The sequence below is a fragment of the Callospermophilus lateralis genome, chromosome 3, assembly GCF_048772815.1.
Source record: "Callospermophilus lateralis isolate mCalLat2 chromosome 3, mCalLat2.hap1, whole genome shotgun sequence".
NCBI classification, from domain to species: domain Eukaryota; kingdom Metazoa; phylum Chordata; class Mammalia; order Rodentia; family Sciuridae; genus Callospermophilus; species Callospermophilus lateralis.
This window is the reverse complement of record NC_135307.1, coordinates 136,762,102-136,780,303: the sequence shown is the minus strand read 5'-3', so window position 1 is coordinate 136,780,303 and position 18,202 is coordinate 136,762,102. Positions and strand designations below refer to the sequence as shown.

Below are 18,202 nucleotides of genomic sequence, written 5' to 3'. Positions count from 1 at the left end.
TGGAAGGAAGCAATGCATTTGGAGGAAAATCTCCCATAATAACCATTTTCCATCGTAAGGAAACAGCCTCTCCTTCCAATGTGTAGATGTTTTCTAGTGTGTCCCCAAGGACATGAGCGTTTTGAGAAGTGTGCACTGCACTGCTGCATTTGCTAAGCCTCCTAGCCTTCCCTCTCCCAGAGTCCCCACACGTTTCCAGTTACAAATCGGGAAACTGACAGGAACTCTGGCTGGTATGAGCAGCAAAAACAACCCCCCACTCCCCCCAAAAGAAAGGCATGCTGTGCAGGGAAGTTAGAGGAAGGTGGCAGACAAGGGGGGAAGAAGAAGAGATTTTCAGCAGAGGAAGGGATCTTTGAGACCTATTTGCAAGATGGACACTTTACTCCGTGCAATTTCTGCATTTATGCCTCTTTAATGGTCAGTGGTGTGATCAATAGAACACCTGCTCCCTGGTTAATAATGGGCCTGTTAGGTGGCAGCAATGAACACGGTGGCTCTGGGATCCATGGGCTGACAGAAAAAGACCACTGAACATTGACTTTTCACTTTTGTTTTTCTTTTTTTTCCCCAGGGCAGCCACTGAAGTTTTGGCAGTACTGCTGAAATCCAGTAAGCATGTTTTTTGAAGAGTGGTTATTTCTCTCCCTTCTGATGTTAGTGAAAGAACTCTTTTGTCCCCATGGCTCCTTTCTGGCCTGTAAAGGAATAGAGCCGTGTCTTTGGCATGAGATAGGCTATTCCAGGTTCATGACTTCAGAGGAAAGCAAATACCTCTCCATGTGGACATGTCCACCCATGATGTACCAAGACAATTGACCCTAAAGCATATATGTTGTCTTTTGTGGCCCTGGGAACTCCCCAGATCCTTGTAGAGGGTTTGCAACCCTTAAAGATTGTTGGAATAGTTTCCAGCTTCCTGTGGGATTGTTCAATGGAAGAAGAGGTCAGAGCTAGGTGTGTAGCAGATTCTTTTGTTTGGTTCTCAACTCAGCTTGTGACTCTGTTCTGGGGCAGGTAGGATGGTGGGAATTGCTTGGACAATGTCGAAGTTGATAACAGATTTATATTAAGAAGTTGGCTCTTTTCTCAATTACTTGAATGATTGCAAAAGGAGAGCTCTGGGGGTCTGAATAATTGTGAGGATTTTTTTTTTTATGCCTAGGTCCCTGGGATAATTACACTGGGAATCAATTTCATGTGTGAAGTGTAATAGAAGGCATGAAGCACTTGGGAGTGAAGAAGTCTTACTTAGCTCAATGTTTTGATTCCCCCCCACCTCATTTCTTCATCTGTTTTAATTTGGCATCTTGGAAACCAGCTGCATCAATTGTGATTTTTTTTTTTCCTGTAGGGAGCCTGAGGCCTGTGGGTAAGAGGTGAACTTTAATAAAACTTATCAATAAATAAATAGAAATGTGAAAACACCCTCTCTCTCTCTCAACCATGCAGCTCTATCAACTCTAAACACCAGAGAAGGAACCAAATCACATGATGCTTCCTATGTTAGTCTGGTTTGCGTCACTGTGACCAAAATGCCTCACAGATCAACTTAGAGAAGGAAAAGTTTATTTGGGGTTCACAATTACAGAGGTTCAGTCCAGGTTGGCTAACTCCGTTGCTCTGGGCCTAAGATGAGGGACATCATGGTGGAAGTGCCTCCCAGAGAAAAACTGCTAAGCTCAGGGCAGCTAGGAAGGAGACAGGGGCAGGTAAGGGGAAACAGGGACAGGATGTAATCCTCAAGGGCACAGCCCTAGAGACCAACTGCCTTCAGTCACAGCCACCAGCCTACAGGTGGTTGCCTGTGGTAGTTACCAGTAGCCCATTGAAATTGTTAACCCATCAAATGGATGATGAGGTTATTATAGCTCTCATAATTCAATCTTTTCACCTCTGAACATTGCTACATCGCCTAACACATGAGCTCTTTGGGGGACACTTTCGGATCCAAACCATAATACTTCCATTTACAGACTGAAGAAAAAAAATTGAAGCTTGAATTGATTTAGTTTATTGGAACTTGATATGATCCTTGAGTATATCCACAGCTTTATGACCTTCAGGAAGAGTGGAGGTAGGCAGAATAGGTGGAGATGTGCAGAGTGGGAGGTCATGATGCTTTTGAGATAGGAGGGGATGGAAAAGTGGTACCTGTGACATCTGAGGAGGAGACTGTTCATCTTTGGGAGGATTATATTTCAGGTTTGATTTTTTTATTGGTTCTCTTTGGGAGGAACATATTTCAGGTTTGACTTTTTAAATTGTTTTTTTTTTAGTTATACATGACAGAATCCATTCTGATATAATTATGCAAGCATGGACTATTTCTTATTCTAGATAGGATCCAATTCTTATGGATGTACTTGATTCTCATTGTGTACCTGTTTGCTGTCACTCTCAATGTTAATGCCTGGTATTTGATGCAGAAAGGTGAGGGAGAGTTTAACAGCAGGATGGAAAGAAAATGAGTATGGCTAGGTTGGCCAACCTGGGAGTACCACACCCGAGAAAGCATCTTTCTGCTGAGCCCTCTCCACCCAGCCTTGGCAGTGGAAGACTTAATGTCTCACGAGAAGGGAGGAATGAGAGATGAATGAAGCCTGTTTACCTTTTACAGACACCTTCCTCACCTCTTAAGTTTAGAGTTGGATGTCCTGAAATAAAATGTGCCTACAGTATGTAAAAATATGAAAATAGTACGTGCCACTTGATATATTGATATGAAACATGATGCGTTGGCTCAGGAGAAAACAATAGCCAATGCAAATATGGATTGACTCAGACTGAGATGATTTAGCCAGGTTTCCAACATGAGGGTCATGCTTAGCGAGCCTTTAAAGCCTCCAACTTCTCTTTCTCCAGAGCAAGACCCAGATATCACTTCCTTTGAAAAAGCCTTCCCTGATTACCAGGACTGGGCTTGATTCCTCTCCCCTGCACTCACACAGTTGCTCCAATCTCAGCATTGATTATGCTGTACTGAAGTTGCGATTGTCTGTTTCTCCAGCAGCTACAAACTTCTGAGAGAAAGAGTCATCTCTATTGATCATTGTATTATTTGTACCAGCAAATAAAGAGCTCAAAGCCAATATTCACTGATGACAATTTTAAATGAATAAACAATTCATGATATTTACACACATAAACATTCTACCTGAACCCAACCATGTATGCCTACCGTATATGTATGATCCTAACATTTGTAGTTTTGATCTCTATTTACCTACACTAATGGACGGTTCAGGAACTGATAGCCTGCTTTCCTTCACATACAAAACAAGTTTTGGTGTCAAATTGCAATGATGCATAGAGTCGTTTGCTAATTCTGCTGAGCTATTCATACAGACCCTGGTCTGGGTCTTAGGTTATTTATAACATGAGAGAGTTGGATCAGAGTCTGGTTAACATTTGTTCTCCCACTAAATAACCAGCCTAAATTCATATCAGAGTTTCTCAGTTTGGCACCATTGGTGTTTTGGGCTGGATAATTCTTTGCTGTTAGGTCTGATCTGTGCATTGTAGGATATTTAGCCACATCCCTGACCTTTGCCTACCAGGAGCCAGTATCACCTCCAGATGTAACAAATAAAATTGTCTTTAGACACTACCAACCATTTCCTAACCCTGCTGGGGGTCAGGATCGCTTCCTTTTGAGAAGTATATTTGGGCATACACATGTACATTTGAGCTGAAGTCTAGTCAAATTGTCAAAGGACCCCTCCTCAGATATTTTCTTGATATTTCACGAAATATCCTTCTTGCCTAATTTGTCTTAAGTTCCTCAGCATTGGAATAATTCATATAGATTCATAAGAGATAAAAGCACAAAAAGCAGAAAATCATTACAAATCTTCACAAATTACTTGGGAGCACAACAGGCTCTTGAGGATCTCAAGGGTCTTAGGACAAGGAGGGCAGATAGTTTCTATTCTAAGTGGCAACTCCAGTGTACGGGGAGAAGGATTCTGAGATTATATTTGAGCTCAGCAGGAAAGAAGGCTGCATTTGGATTGCTTTCTGTCATGGATTTCCAGAGGAGCAATAACAGCATATTGGGGAGTTACTCTCTTGGTTCTATTGACCTATCCAAAAACAGTGGGTGGCATGGAGGATCTGGGCATGTATAGTACCACTCCAGTAGACTGGGTTTGCTGCAGGGCACAAGTCTAGTGGGTTTCCAGTAGGGTTTTCCTGTCTACCTGTCATGTATAGTTAAGACATGACATGGAATGTCTTTCCATTTGGATCCCAGAGTGAGTACATGTCAGTTGAACTTAAATGCAGGAAGTCAGCTTCTGTCTAAAATTCCAAACCTCGCCATCTGGCACTGATATCTGGGAATGTTTAAGTGAACCTTTAGTTCCTAAAGGCACACTTCTTTTAACTGATGATTATTTTGACCTTGATATTTCCTTGTCAGTTAGTATAAAAGTCAGCTATTGTAGTAGATCTCTGTAACTGACTCACAAAAATAGAACATTCACCAGTCTAAATAAAACTAGCACAAAGTATTTACTACCTGGGAGCAGTCAGCCTTGTAAACACGAAGGTAGGATTGGGAATCTGAGGTCACCAAGATCCTATCAAGTCATGTCTGGCTAGAGTCAATTTCCTACACCTAATAGAAAAAGCAGAACTGGGAAATATGGGAGACTTGGAGTCATCTGTCCACAGAAAAACAAAAAGAAAGCTTTTTGTTTTTTAAAGGTCATAAAAAAATAAAACTAAAAAACCCTCTGGTTACATTAGGAAGATCTTATTATTTTGCTTTGGCTCTCTTTCCTATCAATGAAAGTAATGAAAAAACCAGTGCAGGATATGTGGATGGTAGGAAGAGAGAAATGAACCCAAAGATGTTTCCCATCTCTTTTCTTTTTCTTTTTTTGCATTAGTAGGCAAAAATAGCTTGGATGTCCTAAGCCCCTTTTCCAATTGTCTCGGAAATTCTGGGCTCTACAAATTAAAAAGTTATTGCTCATCCAAGAGTCCATTTTGTTATCTCTGTTTTGGATTAGAATGGTCTAATCCAAATCCCGTGCCTTTCCTCAGATCAGTTCCTCTTCACTCTCACATGCACAAATTTTACATTAAAATTTCCTGTATTGAGAGCTTTGCTCTTTTGTGCTCTATTCTGTCCAAAACCACTTAGTCCTTTATTTAAAAAAAATTTAACAAAGCCTTGATTAAGAAATAGTGCTACTTCTATGGTGGGGAATTTCTTTAGTAAACTAAAGCAACATGTTGATTTTGTTTTTATCTCTCTTGCTATCTTCCTTCTTTCTACCTTTTTCTTACCTCTCTATTGTGACCTCTTTCCCTCTAATCCTCTTTTCCTTTTCCTATGCCCCCCTCCACCTCTCCCTCTTTCTTTTTGTTTCCTAACTTCCCTTCCACAAGCATTAATCATAAATGCATTTTTTGAAAAATTGCAGCCCTGAAAGTGGCACTTGAATGAGATGTGCCAATGGAATCATGCCTGATTTATACAGAGTCCAGGGATGAATCTTCAAATAATGTCTTGGCTTTGACCTTGCTGCCCAGATTTAAAGGTCATTATCTTGTAACAAGAAAACACTTTCTGGTTCAGAGCTTAAATCTTAATAAGGAAATGATGAGTCTACTTCAGACCCCTCTCCAACTAAAGAATTAGCATTTAGAGGAATCTGGAAGTTTGCAGAAGTTAGAGCATGGGGAGGGGGTTGGAAAAAGGAAGTCAAGTTAGCAAAGCAAGGGAGGTGGAGAAGAAAGGAAGGAGGGAAGGATGCAAGACAGCTAATGGGAAGTTTGGCAGGAAGATGAGACTTCTCACAGATCTTCTTTGTTAATGCTGCTCCTGGCTGGTTCTCAGGAACAGTGGGCCGTGATGCTGCTGTGGAGTATAGGGAGCAAAGGCCCTCTGAGCATGGAGAGCTCTGATCACAAGCACACAGAATCATTTTCTTCATGGTCATCCGCTGTGTTCTGGCAGTCATCAGTGTAGAGACTAAAGGACGTGATGGTCAGATGGTTGCTGTACTTCAAAATGTCAAAGAAAGGTCCAGTTTTTAAATGCATCAAAGTCAGGTCTTTGTAGGCATTTTGGGTGCTTCTGAGTCCTTAGAATGGCCATATGTTTAAAAATGGCTGGCACTATGACTCTTTTGGCCTTGTGATCACATACAAGCACCAATGGATCAATGCCACCTTCTTTGCCCCTACATGTATATTCTGCATTTCCATATAGCTTCAGACCTGCCCACCCACCTTCAGAGGCTTTGACCTGTTTTGGTAAGCATGGTGCCCCCAAGATTCTGCCCACTTGGTACGTTTCCTTCTTTAGTTTCTGGATGACCGCCAGGAGCCTCCATCAAAGCTGCAAAATACTTTGAGGTTTCCTACTGTAGTGGTAGCTATTGACCTTTTCTGTCCATCCTCATTTTCATACCAGGAAACTGAGAAGCATAGAGAGGAAGTGACCTACTCAGAGTTCTGAGACTTTGCCAACTCAGGCTCTTAGGTCTTACCACAAATACCTCTGGTAGGAGATTTCTCTGAGTACCACCTAAGCCCAGCTCTGCCCAGTGCTGGTTTCCTGTTAAATCTTTCCACAGAACCTGACATTTGTATTTCAAAGAAGTAATCATATTATAATCAGTGATCATGTTTTTGCATAAATGTATGCATGCATAGTTTTCTTACTAGCTATAGTTCCATAGAGGCTAAGATACCTATTGAATCCTAAGCCCTTACTTTGGGCAGTACCCAGAGGAGCGACTAATACATTAATGTTAACTAAGGAAGGATTTCAGTTTCCTGACTTAAACCTCCTACATTTACTTTCACTGAGCCTTAGCGAAGAGGCCAGCCCCATTGCCATCCCCAGAAAGATCAAACTGTGGTGTGATTATAGACCTTGTGTCTCTTCTTCCCGCTGTAACTTCTGGAGAAGCATGCAATAAATTTCAGTGATGAGCCAAAAATTTGTTTCAAATAATATTGATAGATTTTTGCATTTGTCATACTGGGGTGGACTGCTGTGATCGACTTTGTATGAATGCAGCATAGCAAGCTACATTTATCACGCTGTTGGTTTGAAATGACAACACAAATATCTGCCATTTATCGAGTTCTTAGTATGTCAGGCACTGTATATACATTTAGCCCATCAAGGAGGCATTTTAATCCCCATTTTGCAGGTGGGGGAGACTGAAGTTTGGAAAGCTTAAATAATTCACACTGCCAGAAGGCTGTAGAGCTTACCTGCCTGTCTCCAGATCCTCGGGAGCTGAGCCCTGTGCTGTACGAAGAAGAGATAAATGTGGCTAGGTTTATTTAGCCCAAAGAAGATATGACCAAACATTGAAAGGAAGCTAAATAAATACTTTCTAAGCATTAGCAGGATTATTTTGGGAGGGATCATCTGTCTTTTAGGATAGAAAAGAGCATTATACCGACCTCTCCATATAGCATTTGAATGGAACCCAGAGATAGATGCTCAAACACCAGCATGGCTGTCTGAAGGGCCAATGTCTGCTGTGAGGTTGAGCATGAGACAAGGCTGATGAATGATGGGGTGAGGGAAAGGAGGGAGCAGGAACGGGGAAGGATTACAGACTCCTCTTATGTCATGCCACATTCAACTTGGAACATTCCTTTTTTATTTTTTTTTCCTTGGCCCAAAGTTCAGTTCTCTCTGCCAAATATTTATATCTCTTGCATAAGAGTATGAGAGATTTTTTTAAAAAGTTTAAGCTAGAAAGATGCAACCTATCCTGGATTGCCCCTTCCTTTCCCACCTCTGACCCATTAGGTGGGGTGGGCTAGTCCAGGCTGAGCTGTGGAGAGCTACACATGTAGTTCCTATTCCTGCCATGTGGTGGTGCTGTTCTTTTAGTTATCTTGGTCAGGCTAGTCCAATATTTATTTTCGGTGAGTAATTTGTTTATCAGGAGGTTATTTTAATCTAATTTTGGCCATATTTGCTATTCCATACTATCTGTGCTTCCCAGAGTTAGCAGCTTGCATGTCTTGAAGGAAATTAGCTGAAGATGGTCTCAGAGGCATTTGCTCAGCCATCATTTAAGGGAGTTGGGAGGAGGCAGGGTGAATTGGAGCCCAGGGTTAGAACAGCAGATAGAATTTGCTGCATTCCCAGTGATATTAGCATGATTAAACAGGATTCACCGGAGGGTTGGGACCATTCACAGCAGCTTTGTGAGGGCCACCTCTGGTTAACAGCAGCAAATCTTGTATTTAAGTTTCTCCATCTTCTTCTCGCCCTGTGACAGCCTTTTTCCTTCCTTGCTTGGTCTTCTAACTTAAGGACAATGCTCTTCTGCCTATCCACCCTCTGGGTATCCCTCATCCATTTGATGGTATTTTTGTGAACTGTTACTGCTTGCCTCCAGTGAGATGGGAAGGAGGGTGGGGAGTGGGAAGAAAATTACTGTTTACTAGGGTACCTGCAATGGATAATGATCATAACTATTAATTATGAAGCATCAGCACTTGCCAGGCACTTTTCACACAATATTTCATTGAATTTTCATTATCCCCATTTATGTGATAATTGTGTTATTCTCCCAGGAAGATGTCGTTAGGGGAGGCTAATGACTTGCTGAGATCCCACCAATAGTAAGCAGAGGCTGAAGTTTGAATTCATTTGTGATCATCTCTAAAGCAGGAAATCTTCCTGATTCACTGATTATTCCCACCCTCCACATGGAATTAGTAAACCTGGGCTCTGGGTTCAGCAAGTGGTTCACTGTATGACTTTAGAACTTTGCCATTGCACTTGACATCAGTTTGGCTTGCCATAAATGGGAGGATCACATTAGGTGAGGAACTTGAGAATTATTTAATGGCAGAACTTTCTTTTTTTCCAAAGATGGAATCCTGTGTGGAAATGACACGCATAGGTAGTAAATACAGTAGGAACAGGGCAGGAGACCCCAATTAATGACAGCTTTGCCTTTCTCCAGCCTCCTTCCCCTTTCTCTAGCTCTGGATAGACACTGAGAAACTTCCAGGGAGGTTCCTAAGGGACTGGAAGAAATCAAGTTTGAAAATTTCTGAAATGAATACTCTCAAGGGATCCTTTAGAACTTGGTCTGTTGTTTAGGATTACAATTTAAAAATAGGTTGACACTTTCTTTGGGGAGTTTGAAAAGTATGCTGTGTTTTACTATAAAGGGCTGCTAAGAAAGAGCAAGTGAAGTTTGTCCCAGAGAAATATCCAGAATATTGTCTTCATGCTTAAGCACTAGTTGAGCAATTTGGGGGTCTCTTGGGACTAATGGACCCAATTAAATAGTTGAACTTATAACAGTGGTCCCTTCACCTTCTGAATGTATTCCTCATTGCTCCAAGGCTTATTTAAAAAAAAAAAAAAAAAATTCTTTCTCTTCTCCCCTCTCCCCCTCCCTAACAAGATTAGGGAGAAAGTGTTATTGTTTCTTTCCCCAAGTTAATTGCCCTTGAACACACCCACTACAGGAAGGAGATGCCTGTTGAGGATCTGGGAAGCTAATATCTCCCAAATTAACAAGTGAATCCTAACCTGCCATCAGGGTGCTCAGGGGCCTCTTACCAAAGCACACCTGCAATGTAACCCTTGAAGTTCCTTTAAAAGCCCCATCCCTCCTGATCTGGAGAGTCTCAGCCTTTGGGACAGGAGTAACCTGTGTTTCTCCTTTGCTAGCAAAGCAATAAAACTTCTTTTACCTTTTTCTCAAAACCTTGTCCTCATTATTAAATTGGCATTGATTGGCATTGGGGACAGGGACCGAGAGCTTTGGATTACAAACTGAACTTAATCAAACAAGGAGGGTGGATTCCAGTTGGGAACACACAGGCTGTTCAGTGGCAAGAGCGGGATGGTGAACACCTTCAGAAAAGTGGTCAAGGTGTCCAGAGGTACCAGTGGTGGTGTTGAGACTTTCTTGCTTGACACAAAGCATATCGTTGTCATGCAGTTATAATTAGTGCTGGTTCTTATACCCATGCGGGACGCTTTCTTTCAAGCAAGTGATCCTGTTAGGATTTATCTGTGTCTCCCTCAAAGGCTTTTGCTCTGGCCTGGTTGTGCGCCGATAGGTTTTCTGTTCCTTTTAGAACAGGTCAAAATTGTCTAAGGAGGTTCAGGGTCATGTATGAAGGTTTGCTATCAGTTTAAACCCCTTATAGGGCAACACATGGTGGAGAACATTAACAGCACATCAGTCACCTTGCAGCCCCTCATGAGACTGTGGGGGTCAAGTTGTGGCCACAGGACAAAGCAGTCCCCTCCAGAGATAATCAGTAGCATCTCAACTAGCTGACATGGGCAGAGTGGGAGTGCTGTTGATCTTCATAGATCAACACTTGCTTGATTATTGCCACCCCTCGGAGAATCCTGGAAAATTTAGGAGCTGATGATATAAGGGCGTAAAGCCTGCTGAAGTTTAAATTAGTCTCTCAGAGCCTCCTCTGTGTGGAGAATGACATCTGGCTATTCTCAGTATCTGTCTTCCCTCTCCGAGTGTTTTCTCTGAAAAGGCCAAAACGCTTGAGGGTTTGTGGGCCATACAATTTCTGTTACTGTTCCACTCTGCCCTCAGGGGCAGAAGCACCAAGGACCATGCATAAAGGAGAGGCTGTGGCCATGTTTCCATAAAACTTCATAAACACAGGCTGTGGGCAGTTTGGTGACCCAATTTTAGACTGTGTGAGCCTCAGCCCTGGTATTCTGTCCCATTAATCCTTATTTCTTAAGCCATTAACTCTAATGTGTTTTATATAGTGGGCACTCAGAGCGAGTTATCGGAACAAACAAAGGAATAAATAAATAAGTGAATGCATACAGATGCCGTCCTGTTTAGTTGATCCACGTGTTCTCATTTTGCTTTCATTCTAGGAAACAAAGGGTTAACATCCAGTCTGCTGAGTTGTAAATGTTTAGATTTTAGAACTTGTATCAACCTGGCATAATTGATGACTGACTATGGATTGACAGAGATAAAGTATCACAAAGATTTAAAGAGATAGACACAAAGATAAACATCTCAGGGCCCTGAAGGTACACAGTGGCTTCCTATTACATTCGGGATTGACTGGCCAATTATTTATTTATGTCAAGGTGTACATCAGGTGCTTCCTTCGGATTTCTAAAAATAGCAGGTTATGAAGCACCTTTTCGTGTATTATCTTATTTAATCCCCATTATAATCTTGTAAGACAGGTAAATATTTAACTGTTCTGTAATAATGGTTCTCAACATGAGTGACTTTACCCCCAAGGGCATACTTAGCAAGGTCTGGGGATATTTTTGGCTATCACACATATGGTAGGGTTGCTCTGGGTATCTACTGAGTAAAGTCCAGTTTGCTGTCGAATATCCTGCAAGGCTCAGGACAGCCCACCACCACAAACAGCATCCAGCCCCAAAGTCAATGGAGGGAGGTTGAGAAAACTGTTTTATAGAGGGGACATTGAGTCTCAGAGGTTGGCTGCTTGGCTCAGGACCATGGGATATGCGCTTGGTATACAGGTACAAAAATCCACCCCTTCATTTCACCCCAGAGGGTCTCAAGCCTTTTCTTTTTAAATAAATAAAACTGTTGATTTTTTATTTAGAATGAAATAAAACTGCATATAGATAATGGCGAAGCTACTCTGGTGGCAGTAGTGGGGACCAAAGAACCCACTCGGCCTCTTCCTTAGTCCCTCCCGCTAACCAAGGGTCACACAGTATAGCAAACCCTTTCCATATATGATGAGACAGAGAACATCAGACCCCTCTTGGCACCCCAGCCGATTTCCCTGGGGCCATTATGTTATTTTCAGCCTGGTCAGAGGTTTCTGGGTTGTGCTTTGGTGAGATGCACTGTGCAGGGGAGGAGAGGATGGAAATGGGCCCAGGAGGCGGCCATTGCTGGTGCAGCCTAGGTGATGGGGAGGAGGGAAACATCAAGGCGTCCAGCTGGGTGCTGTGCTACCCTCTGTAATCCCAGCTACATGGGATGCTGAAGCAGATGTATCACAAGTTCAAGGCCAGCCTGAGCAACTTAGCAAGACCCTGTATCAAATAAAAAAATAAAATAAAATAAAAAGGGATGGGGATATAGCTCAGTGGTAGAGCACCCCTGGGTTCAATGTCCAGTCCTGCAAAAACAAAAAACAGAATGCAAACTAACCATAGGAGTCAAGTTAAAAGGAACTGGGGTGAGGCTCAAAGTTCTGGGATTTCACTGTGACATGCTCTCAGATGACATAAGGCCAAGGGCATCAGGTTTGAGGTCAGAGGCTTTTGCTCTTTGCCTCCTCCTCACACCCTGGAAAGAGAGTTAGTTAATGAGCTAACTCAGATGCGCTGTTTGCAACCATGCAGATTTGTTTTCCTGTTGTCTCTACTGCTTGTCTTGCATTCTGGCCCAAGCAGGCAGCTCCATGGCTGACATAGCAATTGGTAGAGAAAGGCAGGTGGGAAAGGTTGTTTTTCTCCTTTCTGGTATAAATCCTGGCTTTCTTATTTGTGGATCATCCTCTGATGAGTTGTTGCTGGAAGCAACAGAGTGAAACCAGGCCGATCTTTTACAGGAACCCAAAAAGAATAGTGGCTTTTTTGGGGGGGTGGGGGGGTGGGGGCAGTGAGTGCATTTGAGAGTCTACCCTCAAAATAAAACTCTGGATGGATAGAAAAACTCTTATACAAATTTCCGTGCAAAAATCGGTCATTCCTAAGGTCTTTCTTGCAGAGACACCAGTTAGAAAATCTGACCTGATATATTTTCCATATTGGCACAAACCCCTGTGGTGGATCTCAGTATGGTGCAGGCACATGTTGTGACTTTGCCCACCTTTCCAGTAATCTTCTGCTGCTCTCCCCTTACTTTCATCACCTGGCTTTAGCTAACCAACACTTTTGTTGTTGTTGTTGTTGTTGTTGTTATTTGCACTGGCCAGATTCTGGCATTTCCACTTGCTGTGCCCTGGAGATGGTAAGAAAGTCCTATCTCCAGATCTCTGCATTCTGAATTCTTCCTATCATTCAGATCTCAGTTCAAATGCTGTACCCTTGAAGGGCCTCTCCTAACCACCCAGTCTAGAGTAGCTGCCTCCCTTAGTCACTGGAGCTGTCACTTTTATTCTCACTTGTCACTATCTGAAATTGCCTTATTTATTTTTCTTTTCTTGTGTGTCTATTTGGTATCTGCACCGCCCGCCCCTCACCCCAACAGCTTCACAGGCATGTGAGCCCCATAAGAGCTGAGACTTTGCCTCTTTTGTTCCACTGCCTACAGCAGAGCCTGTCACACAATGGCATACCATAGATGCTAAATAAATTTGTGTTGAATGGATTCATGGTGGCACTTTGGGTTTGATTGTGTGAGCACAGTTTTAGTTTGTAACTCACTGTCTGCTAGCAGCAGCAGGGTCTGGTTCTCAGAACAAAGCCCTATCTGTTCATTTTCCTATGCAGAACAACCCTTCCAGTTGACACCTGTTGCTTGGAATCAACTCATTTTAGAGAATTTTCAATGTAGCAATGCAGTATTGTGAAAATCAATCATATCTTCCTGAACCTTGACCAATCATATTTCCTTGACGACTGTAAGGTACACCAATTATTTTATGCCACTAAGAGTGGTGATTAGTAATCACCTTAAATTTTGAAGAGAATGTGGAAAGAGGTGCCTTAGAATTGATAAAGCATGATATGAGATTGACTCAGTATACAAGCTATGGAATGTGAATTGGAGGAGGTTTGAGTCTTGTGGTTTTCCTCTTCATAAGTGGAACACTCCTTTACTAGACAGTATGCTCACACAGAAGAGCAGAGGTATATGGAAGAAAAGGAAGATGTGGATTTCGACACTTTCCTGAGCATGGAGAAATTTCTCTGGTTGAGGAATATGTCTGTGGGGAATTATTAGATGGAGTTGGTTTTCTTTATTAGAAGTAGATGAGTCTAGGTTTCAAATCATGCTATATTGTTTAGTTTCTTATCCATCTGAGCCACTATTTCTGCAGCTTAGGAAAACCATCTTTAATCTTATAAAGGCAGTCAGTGGGAAAACAAGATTTGCTTGAAACCAACATTTGCTTTATAACCAAGTTTACTGAAATGCATCTACTTTAGAAAGGGAAAGGGATACCTGTAAAGTAATTCAATATTATTATTCTTATTTGAGCTAATGATAATCGAGTGTAATTTCCATTACTGAAGGCATTAGGATGAGTTATGTTTTAGCACATCCCTTGCTGCTCTTTGTGTGCAGCACTCCACCTGCTTTTGCAACTGGGGAGGCAGTGGGTGAGGGATGATTTCATCTCTCCTTCTCAGGTATTGCATTCATATTCTGGGCTATCCTCACAGAGTCACTAGCTGGATGTTAGGAGTTAAATTGTGTCTGCATCTGGATACCAAAAATTGTGAGCTCTGTTAACCTGAATCAAGGGCTTTGGGGAAAAGTTAGGGTGTCAGTTTCAGAGTCAGGTGGGGGATTCTATTTGGATCCTAGAGATGCCATGTATAAGCTCTGTGGACTTAAGCTATTTACCTTCTCTTGTATCTTCATTTGTAAAAGGAAAAAAATTAATGCTTATCTCAAAGCCCATCTACGAGACAAATGAGATGATCCATGTAAAACGACATAGCCTAGTGCTGAGCTCATAGGAGACATTCACTCAATAAACACTAGTGCTTGTAATTGGCATTGCAATGGCAAAGTCATCAGCGGCTTGTTCTAGTAATATGATTTCAAAGCCTTGGTAAAAGGCTACTTTGTACAGAAAGAGCTTCTAAACTGGCTCCTTGAGATGATCACCAGAATCATCTATTGCAAAGTTGAGTAAGGGACCCTTGTCTTGAGTCTTAAAAACAGGGAGTTCTAGGGTGCTAGTCACAGGGTTTGGGTGCTGTGGTTCGAAGTGACTCCATCAATGTGAAATCCTGATTGAGATCAGGCACATTTTTGTGATAGAACTGCTCAGGTTGTTGAACACCGCGAGCAGAGGGATTGGAAGCAAACTTTGTAGAGTAAATAGGAGTTTGGTGAGCCTAGCCGAGTGGTCTTCTGTTCTGAGAAGGGAGCTTCTATTCCAAAAGAGATAAGCCGAATTGTCAGTTGTTCAGACAAATGGATTTTTAGGGAGTTCCTGAACGAATGATAAAGCTGTTTAATTTCCTTTGGTGAAAATTTCCTAGGATAGTATATGTCACAGTACGCTGTGTAATTGAAGATGATTTCTGTCCTCAGGAATGACAGAGGACTTCAAATCCTCAAATTTATTCTTAAGCAAATATGTCTTATTCCAAAGCAAGGGTGGTTAGTTTAAACAACTGTTATCAATCAACTGTATCCTAGAGGATTAACCAGGCTCTTAAGAAGGCTTCAGGGTAATCGGACCCAAATGCATGAAAATTTTGCCAAGAGGGGAAGTACAGAGATCCACAATGTGAGCGTGGCCTGTGAGGGCGCCTTGGATGAAGTGGTGCCATTCTCAACGCATGTGCATGGGGGCATCTCAGGACAGCTAGGCAGAAGTGGGTGACAGGGGTTTATTTGGAGGTGAGAAGTGCACTATTTCAATGGAAATTCAAACACCATGATTGTAAAGTTCGCTTACTTTAAAACTTCTCCTCAGGTTATTCCCACTGGTGAAAAGTCTGTGGGGTTTGGACGTCATCCTTGCAGGAAAGGGAATTATCATTTATTGAGCACATAGCTTATGCCAGGTGCTGTGCTATGTACTGGGTCCTTATAATGGACTCATAAGGCAAATGCTTTAGTTATCTTTATTTTTTTTAACATTGCTTTAATATTTATAGATGATAGAAATACAGTTAAGAAGGGTTAGGCCATTTAGTCCATTCTGTGATGTAACAGAATATCTGAGACCAGGTAATTTATATAGAACAAAATTTTATTTTCTCACGGCTCTGGAGGCTTGGAAGTCTAAGATCAAGGTGTCTGGTGAGGTCTTCTCACTGTGTCCTCACGGGGCAGAAGGCAAAAGGGCAAGTGAGCAGAATGCTGTGGGCAGCCTCTTTTATAAATACCTAGATCCCATTCACCAGGAGGAGCCTTTCTGGCCTCACCTCTTGGAGGCTGCACCTGTTAATACTGTCACATTGGCAGCACCTGAGCTTTGGAGGGCACCTATTCAAACTATAGCACTAAGTCGTTTAATCGAGTCACACAACTAGTGTTAGACCCCAAGTTCAAATCAACAGCTATAGGACCCCAAAGGTCCCATTCTTGCATGTGGCTGTCAAAGGAACATGTCCATATCTGGAGCAGTTGGCACTTTGGTGGAGGGGAGGTTGGAATCATAAATAGATGGTGCTGATCGTGACGATGGTAAGTACAACAGGCAACAGTATGGAGGGTGCTTATTGTGTGTTAAGCATAGAGCTGATTTATATATATCTACACATATTTTTTTATTTAATTCTCTCAACAACCCCATAAGAAGGGAGTATGATTAGTTCTGTTTTCAAATGAAGACAGTGATAGAATGTGAAGCAACGTGTTCAAAAGTGATGAGATATCGTGGAACCCCTGACCACGTAGGAGGATTTAAGAAAGACAGCTTGCTGGAGGCTGAGGGGTCTGCCCACAGATCAGGACCAGTGAGGCAGGGAAGATGGGATTAGAGGTCTACACTAATTTATGCGTCTCATTCCTGGAGTGTGGCTCTTGGTCTCCAGTCCATTCCTCTGCTGCAGGGGCCCATGTGTCCTCCACTGAAGGTTGTCACTTCAGATGCAATTCCTAGAGGGGGGTCGGGAGAAGATCACAGCAATGACAACTTCCTTTACTTTTGCCAAATAAGAGGGGCAGAGTAGTGGGCTTCTTGCAGGTGTAGTAATCTGGGACACCAAGCCAAGTTATTTCTCCCCACCAGTTGTCATCGCGCCCCAAATTTCCCAGGAGAAATTTAATCCTTTGAGTCTGGAAGGTTTTAGGCTTTCCTGTTTAGAAGACAAATATCTTCATAAAGATGGTTTTGCTTTCCAGTGCCTTTGGGGCTCTAGGCAGGTAATTCACTTTTGAAGGAGATGGGGTAAGACTGAAAGGTGAGTTGGTTGCTATGGCAACCCAGAAGCCTGTTCACCATGCATAAGCATGGACAGCATGGTCTGGCCAAAAGACTACAGGCCACTAATTTGTAACTACAGTCAAAGGGTTATGCATTTTGCTTCTGGCTATCAAAGTGTATTATAGAATATGGGGGAATAAAAACTATTAAAAAACTTGAAATTAGTCACTAAAATCATAATATTCCCTTTTTCATGAAATGGCATTGATATCTTGGCATATGCCCTTCTATGTTTTGTTTGGTTTTGTTTGATTTTTCTTTTGGTCTGAGTGTAAAAATCTCCATCCATCGGGTGTGCATGAAAGAACGACATCTGAATTTCAGTTAAGAAATACTTGGGTTAAAAATTACTAGACCATATTTCAGACTGAGAATTAGCTCTTAAGAGGCTCTGGGAGGACCTAACCTGAAGGGATAAGTTGAATATAAAGGGTGAACTGGAAGGGAGGAGGAAGATAATTTCTCTATTATTCATGGATTAGCAAAATAAAAATTGGCCAAAGAAGATCCCTGGCAGGAGGCTGACAGAGAGTGACCAGTGGAACAACAGGGTGCCCAGGAAGCAGGGAGAGTAGAGTACATTTGAGGTGGGGAAGGTGTTAAAATTAAAGGCTCTCGGAACTTCTTTCGGTCCATCCATCATCTTCCAACTAGATTAAGAGATGACAGTCTACTTAAGAAATTAAAAATATATCTACATACCTAAGCTACAGAAGTTAATTTTTTTCCAATTAAAAAAAAAATCTTAGGAGGAAGCCATTTATGCACCTGGGCTTCAGGGTCTGAAGAAGTTGGGGACCTGGAGCCCCCTTCTCCTCCTAAACTCTGAGCTCCCCCAGAACAGTATTTGAAAACGCACCATTTCTCCTCGATGTTTCCCCTTGTTTTGAGAAGCAGTGTTTTCCTCTCAGATCTTCCAGAACTCCTCAAGTTGCTGATCCCGGCGACCCTCATTTCATTCTTTGGCTCTTCTCCACATTTGCTCTTCCTCAGTTTGATGAATCTCCTCTTGTCGGGTGTTAGATACATATTGACTTTTGCAAAACTTCCCAAGCCATTCTCAGACAAAGATTGACTGATGTAGGGTCAGGTAGGAAGGGGGTTTAGCTAGTTCAGACGTTAGTAAACATGACAG

The 18,202-nt window shown here is 42.2% G+C and overlaps 1 protein-coding gene across 1 annotated transcript in view; it reads left to right on the top strand.

Moving 5' to 3' along the window:
- The window catches only part of Agbl1 (AGBL carboxypeptidase 1), a 762,772-nt gene that overhangs the window by 139,056 nt on the left and 605,514 nt on the right, over positions 1-18,202 (top strand). The window contains exon 6 of the mRNA XM_076851383.2: positions 575-612. Within this exon, the coding sequence (XP_076707498.2) occupies positions 575-612 (38 nt within the window). The remainder of the gene's footprint in view (positions 1-574; positions 613-18,202) is intronic.